The 8289-nt window shown below is 41.2% G+C and overlaps 1 protein-coding gene across 2 annotated transcripts in view; it reads left to right on the forward strand.

The window, feature by feature from the left end:
- Positions 1-4263, forward strand: part of NOX4 (NADPH oxidase 4) — an 87880-nt gene extending 83617 nt beyond the window's left edge. For both annotated transcript variants that reach the window (XM_038761782.1, XM_038761781.1), the window contains one exon: positions 3500-4263. In XM_038761782.1, the coding sequence (XP_038617710.1) occupies positions 3500-3620 (121 nt within the window). In that variant the 3' untranslated portion in view covers positions 3621-4263. The remainder of the gene's footprint in view (positions 1-3499) is intronic.
- The last annotated feature ends 4026 nt before the right edge of the window (positions 4264-8289 follow it).

Raw genomic sequence — 8289 nt, forward strand, 5'->3', positions numbered from 1 at the left:
AACTTGGAAATACAGGTTTTCTCCCATTGCAAAAAATGTGTGTTTCTCCTAAGAGGTGGTTTTCAGAAATGGTCTGTCAGCCATAGGTCTTGGTACCTCGTTCTGGGCTTTCTGGGTGGGTAATCATGTCCCCAGAAAACAACTGTACTGGTCCCTCTAATCCCAGAGTAACTGAAGATAATTCTCTGGGTTTTGGTCATTGGAAAATGTTTTAGTAACAGAAAAGGAGGTTAGCAAACTCTAGATGAGAACACTTGAAGAACAAAAATGTGGCTCAAATTTGTGACCGCATGTTGTTTCTCTTTGCTTTTCAATCAAACAATTGTATTTAATAATAATAATTGTGGCATTTGTTAAGCACGTACTATGTGCCAGTCACTGTACCAAGCACTGGGGTGGACTAAAGTGAATTGGCTTGGAGAGAGTCCCTGTCCCACATGGGGCTCACAGTCTCAATCCTCGTTTTACAAATAAGGTAACTGGGAGGCCCAGAGAAATGAAGTGAATTGCCCAAGGTCACACAGTAGACAAGTGGCAGAGCCAGGATTAGAAACCATGACTTCCTGACTCCCCAGGCCCCTGCTCTATCCACTACTCCATGCTCCTCCTCCATTTATTCAGTGCTTACTCTGTGCAGAACACTGTTCTAAGCTCTTGGGAGAGTACAATATACACATTTAATAATAATTATGGTATTTGTTAAGCACTTACTATATGACAAGCACTGTTCTAACCGCTGGAGACAAGTTCTCTCTGCCCACAGTGAGCTTACTTTCAGCCTTCTGAGGTTCATGCTATATGTAATGTCCCTTTTATAGTGTGCATACAAAAAATAATCAGGTCAAATTACCATTTTCTATTCCCTCCAGGCCTGCCCCCTCCACATGCCTTCCTTCCACTCCCCATTTTTTCCCCAATCTCTCCTTTCTAATTAAACTCTCTCCCTATCCCCCAGTAGCACTGGGAACAGGATCGAAGCAAACCCAAATCATATTTGTATTCACCTCTGTAATAATAATGATATCTGTTAAGCACTTACTATGTGTCAAGTACCATTCTAAGCGCTGGGGTAGATACAAGCTAATCAGATTGGACACGGTCCTTTTCCCATATGGGACTCACAGTCCTAATCCCCATTTTACAGATGAGGTAGCTGAGGTCCAGAGAAGTGAAGTGAGTTGCCCAAAGTCACACAGCCGACAATTGGGGAAGCCTGGATTAGAGCCCAGGTCCTTCTGACACTCAGGCCCATGTTCTATCCACTAGACTGTGCTGCTTTTTTGTGTTCTGTTAGGCCCTTAATTGCTCCTGTCTTCACTGTCCCCTCTTCTCCCACCTTTACATGTACATGTGTGCATGCACGTGCATACACACACATACACATATGCATATATATAGATATATAGATATATACACATACACACACAGAGATATAAATATAGTCCAACCTGATTAGCTTGTATCTACCCCAGCGCTTAGAACAGTACTTGACACATAGTACGTGCTTAACAGATATCATTATTATTACAGAGGTGAATACAAATATGATTTGGGTTTGCTTCGATCCTGTTCCCAGTGCTACTGGGGGATAGGGAGAGAGTTTAATTAGGAGAGATTGGGGGGAAAAATGGGGAGTGGAAGGAAGGCATATGGAGGGGGCAGGCCTGGAGGGAATAGAAAACAGTAATTTGACCTGATTATTTTTTGTATGCATACTATAATATACTTATGGGATATATATATAGCCCAATCTACACTCCCCCACCTGCCATGTGTGGGGAGAAATTCCCAACCCTTCATCGTACCTCTTGCCACCTTGTTAATCAGGTACCTCTAAACTGAGCTCGTTGTGTACAGGGATTGTCTCTATTGCTGTATTATACTTTCCCAAGTGCTTACTACAGTGCTCTGCACACAGTAGGTGCTTAGTAAATACAATTGAATGAATGAATGGACACCTTTCCCAGGGGCTTTTTGGTGTACACAAATATAAGGGGGAGGAACCCAGTTTCCAGTGCTGCTGGATTAGACCGTAGAAGCTGTTGATGAAACCTGAGGTCGGGCAAAATCTATTAGTTGGGTTTTTTGGAGGGGTTTTGTTTGTTTCTCTGGAGGGAGGCTGAGAATAGCTCAGAAGTTTATTCTTGCTACATTTGGGCTAAGAGGAGCAAGCAGGTGCCACCTTCTGCTTCCATTTGATATTACATGGTCCTGCCATGAATTTGCTCTGGGATAATTCATATAGCACACTCATCATGCATTATTTATTCATAATTTTTACCCAGCATATTTGTGAAAAGGGCAGAAAATTTTTTTTAGTGATTCATTAACCTTTGTATGAAAGAAATACTGCTCAAAAAGGGAATAATACTAAATCTGTCATTGACCACAAATTTATTCCTCTATTTTACTTGTACATATTTACTATTCTATTAATTTTGTAAATGATGTGCATATCGCTTTAATTCTATTTGTTCTGATGATTTTGACACCTGTCTACATGTTTTGTTTTGTCGTCTGTCTCCCCCTTCTAGACTGTGAGCCCGTTGTTGGGTAGGGACCATCTCTATATGTTGCCGACTTGTACTTCCCAAGCGCCTAGTACAGTGCTCTGCACACAGTAAGCGGTCAATAAATACGATTGGATGAATACCTTTAGATGATGGAAAAATGTGCACGGGGGAGGCTATTAAAATTAAAGCATATTACATAGGGTTTATACTACGGCCTATTAGATGGGAAAAACACTTAATAGTTAAGCTAATGATTATTGTTTTGAAATAATGGCAAGGGCTATTAACCACATCACTAATTAGGAAAGTGATTTTTGCAGCTGGAAGATAATGGAAGCTGTTCTATTAACCACTTCAGAAATTAATTGTGGTACTTGTTAAATGCCAACTATATGCCAAGCACTATGCTTAACTCTACAGTAGGTAGAGGATAATCAGATAGAACAGGGTTCTTGTTCCACATGAGAATCCCAGTCTAAAGTATAGGGAGAATAAGTATTTAATCCCCATTTGAAGATGAGAAAATTGAGGCAAAGGGAAGTTAAGTGATTTGAAGCAGTGTGGATTAGTGGAAAAAATACAGGCTTGGGGGGGTCAGAGGATTTGGGTTCTAATGCCAATTCTGTCACTTTCTTCCTGTGTGACTGTGGACAAGTCACTTAACCTCTCTGTGCCTCAGTTTCCTCATCTGTCAAGTGGGAATTCAGTACCTGTTCTCCCTCCTACTTAGTCTGTGAGCCCCATGTGGACAGAGACTGTTTCCAACCTGTTTATCTTTTATCCACTCCAGCACATAGTACTGTGCTTGGTATATAATAAGTGCTGAAGAAATGCTGAAGTTCCACAGCAGGCAAGTGGCAAACTGGACCCCTACTCCTATGCTCTTTCCACTGGGCCATGCTGTTTCTCACTCTTCTTGCACTGAGTTTACCATAAGCAGCTTCTAATTTCCTTTTATTGTCTCCTTTTTGTGTCACCCTCGCCAGGAAAACTGTCGGGGTCTTTTGCTGTGGACCAAATTCAATTTCCAAGATTCTTCACAAACTGTGTAACCAGAACAATTCCTACGGGACAAGGTTTGAATACAACAAAGAGTCTTTCAGCTAAAAGCCGTTGGACTCAACCCAGGACTCTAGGGAAGGATTGAGTGCAATTTTTTTTAAAGACTTTAAAAGTCAGCCGCAAGTTAACCGATCAAAGGTGCCAAAGAGTAGAAAGATTTTTTTTATTTATGATTATTTAAAATGGAACTATCAGGAATATGGCAGAACATCAACACGTTCAGGATTTGATCTTGAAACCAAAGAGGATCAGAAGGCTTTCTGGAAGTCAGTCAATCTGTAACTTGAATGAAAAGAAAGCAGTTAGTGAATTGCGCACTGTTGATTTTAGGGCATATTCAAGAACCACCCCTGAGGATCTTCAGTCCTCCTTAAATTGCTCCCGGTTGAAGAAATTCTAGATTGATGAAAATTAAAAACTCATTGAAAGTCAGAGGACATTCATTGCTTGCACAAAAACAAGATGGCTTTGAACTGGAAAAAAAACTCCAGGCAAATATATTAAATGCTTTAAACACTGCAGCTTAGGGCTCTGAATAAATACGGGTACACTGTTTCAATAATCAATCTGTCTCACTACTGATGTTAATACTCCTGTTTGATGTATGCGTGCATCCTTTCCTTTAAAGTATACCTGCTGAACAAAGACTTTGACTCTAAATGCAATGAACATGTTTATATTTTACCTTTTGCTTTGTCTGGGGCTTTTTCCTTGCTTAGCAGGGGAATAGAGCCAATGATTCATCTATTAGATCTCTTCTATCCCCAAGATTCATCTGCTGGATCTTTTCTATCTCCAGTCCCTTTTGTATGTTCCCAGTTTCTAGAGGAAGAAGTGGAAGCAGAGTGCTGTTGCAAATTCTTCAGGTTCTGAAAGGAATAACAAATGCAGAGAAGCTCCTTGAAGGCTCCTTGTTTGGGAGGTTACTCCCAAATGCCGAGTACAGTGTCCTGCCTCTGTTAAACACTCAGTTCTGCCATCATTTTATTTATGCCTTTTGGCTTGAATGATGTTAGGGAAATAGGGAATGCCTCACCAGCAACGTGAGTCTTTTGGGATCCGGCATGTTCTGATGTCGGAAGAAACGCTGTTGGAAGCAGTGTGGCCTGGTGGAGAGACAGCATGGGCCTGAGAGTAGGAAGGATGTTAGGTTCTAATCTGGCTCTGCCATTTGCTTGCTGTGTGACCCTGGTAAGTTATTTCACTTCTCTGTGCATCAGTTTCCTCAACTGCAAAATGGAGATATCCATTCTCTCTCCTACTTTGACTGTGAGCCCCCTGTGGGACAGGGACTTTGTCCAAACTGATTAACTTTTATCGTCCCCAGAGCTTAGAACAGTGGTTGGCATACAGTATTTATGTAACAAGTTTCATAATTATTATTTACCGTGCAGATACTTGGAGAATTCTGAGTCCCCCCAGCCTTCCTTGGGGGCTCTTCAGCCTCACCTCGCTTGAGTCCGATTCAGCAGTCAGGGAATAAGGCTCGGGGCATCAAATGTCGAAAATGATCTCTAACTTCTGGGAGAGGTGTTGCTCCGATGGGGCACCAAAGCTTCCAGTGGTTGTTTTCCATTGGCAACGGGTGATGTGGAAAAACAGTGATGCCCCTGTTGCTCTTCTGTTCCCTTATTTTACCAAGACAAGGAAGCGGCTGCTTGTTCACCCCAAACGCCATGGTCTGAAGGACGGAAACTCCTTCGTAGTGGAAAAGACGACATAATGCAGTGAAAATTATAGAAATGTCTCCTAGGTAAGAGGGAGGGAGTCTGTCAGTTTCTGCTAAAGACTTCAATGACACATTCGTGGGGAGCTTTTATCTGGGAAGACAGTGGACTGAGCGATGTTTTTTTTGCGCGATGAGCATTATGAATACATCTTCAGTTGAGATGATTTATCCCCCTAGCATTCATCACATAAAATCACAAGACTTAGAAAAATGCCTTTGATGTTAAAAGCAAGCAATGGAAGCGTGGAGCAAATAATTGAATAATTAGTGACTGGGTGTTTAAACCACCATAAAGCCTGACACTTCGTGGATTTGGATTGTTTTCTGGTTTCAACATAAAGAGCAATGATGACTTGATCGTGTAGATAAAAGTGTGAACTATTTTACAGGGTAGTTTTTGCCGCTAAAGTCTTACTTCTGATATTTGTTAAGTGCTTATGTGTCAAACATGGGTCACAGTCCCTGTCCCTCAAGGGGGTCACAGTCTAAGTAGGAGGGAAAACAGGTTTTGAATCCCCATTTTACAGTTGAAGAAACTGAGACACAGAGAAGCCAAGTGACTTGCTCACCCAGCAGGCAACTGGCAGAGCTAGGGCTAGAACCCAGGTTCTGTGACTCACAGGCCTGCTCCATCCTGTTGCTTTCCAGTGGAGAGAGAAGGGCTCTGGAAATCAGGATGCCTGGATTCCAGCCCCTATCACTAGAATTAATCCCTGTGCACAAGTTGTCTGTCCTGTGGTCTCAGGCTCGTCCCTTCTTCCTGATGGGAACACCATCATCTTGTAGTCTTAGATAAATGTTGACTTGGGATTTGCCCACCTCATCATGGATCTGAATTATGATGCAAGGGGGTAAGACGACTTAATTTTTAGAAAGCTTCTTTTGCAAAACCATGACTTTTATGAAGATGAATAGCCCCCCTCAGCTGAGCGGGGATTTTATTAAACACTCCAGCAGGATGTAAATCACCTGGCCACCTCATCCTCCCTGAAGTCAAGTTTTCCAAGCAACGTTTTCTTCAATAAAGGTATTTTTTTAAGCACTTGTTATGGTCCAGGCACTGTACTAAGCCCTGGGGTGTATGCAAGCTAATCGGGTTGGACACAGTCCATGTCCCACATGGGGCTCACAGTCTTATTCCCCATTTTACAGATGAGATAACTGAGGCACAAAGAAGTGAAGTGACTCACCCGAGGTCACACAACTGACAAGTGGCTGAGCAAGGATTAGAACCCAGGTCCTTCTGACTCCTGGGCCCATGATCTATCCACTAGACCATGCTGCTTCACAGAAATAATCATAACAAGCTCAGTGGTATCATTCAGTATGGCAGAGGATAGAATACCATAGCTATCGGAATTGACTGTCAGTGGTCTTCTTGACTAGAAGTGGTAACAGGATTAGCCTTTACTGAGCACCCATCTGGTGCGGTGCACTGTACTAGGTTCTTGAGAAGTACAGGATAAAGAAGTGACACATTCCCTGACCACAAGGAGCTTGAACTCTAATGGGAGAGAAAAACATACAAAATACTTACAACTAGAATGGTTAAAATAAGTACTGAGTACACTTAGGCTAACGAATGCTAATGAGTGTAAATAAAATTCATAGCTCCTAAACTTTTATAAAATACTCATTGTAATACCTACATGTACCTTCTGTGGGACAGGGACTGTGCCTGACCTGGTTATCTTGTCTCTATCCCAGCACTTAGACTAGTGCCTGGCACATAGTAAGCTCTTAACAAGTACCACAATTATTATTATTGCATTTGCGTTATTATTATGCAAATATATTATTAATATTGTAATAATATATAATTATATAATCATAATTATATTATTATGCAATTATTATTATTAAAAATATATGGTGGTTGAACCAAACACATATTTAACACTAGTGCTTTTATAAGAGCTCCATGTGGGACAGGGACTGCTGGATTTGATTGTCTTTTACTAACCATAGCACTTAGCACAGTGCTTGACTCCCATGTAAGCAGCAGCGTGGCTCCGTGGAAAGATCCCAGGCTTTGGAGTCAGAGGTCATGGGTTCAAATCCCGGCTCCGCCACTTGTCAGCTGTGTGACTTTGGGAAAGTCACTTAACTTCTCTGTGCCTGTTACCTCATCTGTAAAATGGGGATTAAGTCTGTGAGCCCCATGTGGGACAACTTGATTACCTTGTATCTACCCCAGCGCTTAGAACAGTGCTTTGCACATAGTAAGTGCTTAATAAATGCCATTATTATTAATATTATTATGTAAGCACTTAACAAATACCATACATTATTAAATCTAGTTCCATGAAAATATTTCTCTAATTTAAATCAAGTTTACAAATCAATATTGAAAATTACCAGATTGCTACCTTTTAGGAAATTCCAAGTGTAATTATTTTCTACTCACCTGGAACAAATTGCTTCTTGTCCTGGGAGAGTGAGAGGCTGACAATAAAACATGAAATCAACTACATCAGAGATTAAAAAAAAGATTAACTTTTACCAGACTTCTGTTCCATGGAAAATTGCAAATGTGGTTGGTCTTTTTCCATCTTTTTGATCTACACTGTTGCCGAGAAATATGCCAGGAAAATTCCTCATGGGAAGACTGCAGAGAAAAGCCGTAGGCCAAAGTTTAAAAAAAGCAGGTCATATGGGAGGGAGAAATTATAAATCAAAATGTACCAAAGAGGAGGGGGGAATATGTTCTTTTAATTCCATCCAGAGAAACAGTGAAAGAGAATAGCAAATAGGTAATACATGGCTCTCCCTCCCAAACTGAATTGCAAATTAAAAACAAAATAAGATGTGAAAGAAAACCCCAGGCAAAGAGAAATCAGAGGGGCTGAACAAGGACCACCTAAACATCATATTCCCATGAACTGACAAGTCCACCTTGGAGCCTTACATACGATTCTGCAGGTCATTTGCATTTAAAAAGATGAGAAGATGCAATACTTAGATGTTACCTTTAGAAGTATTTCC

The sequence above is a fragment of the Tachyglossus aculeatus genome, chromosome 20, assembly GCF_015852505.1.
Source record: "Tachyglossus aculeatus isolate mTacAcu1 chromosome 20, mTacAcu1.pri, whole genome shotgun sequence".
Taxonomy (NCBI): domain Eukaryota; kingdom Metazoa; phylum Chordata; class Mammalia; order Monotremata; family Tachyglossidae; genus Tachyglossus; species Tachyglossus aculeatus.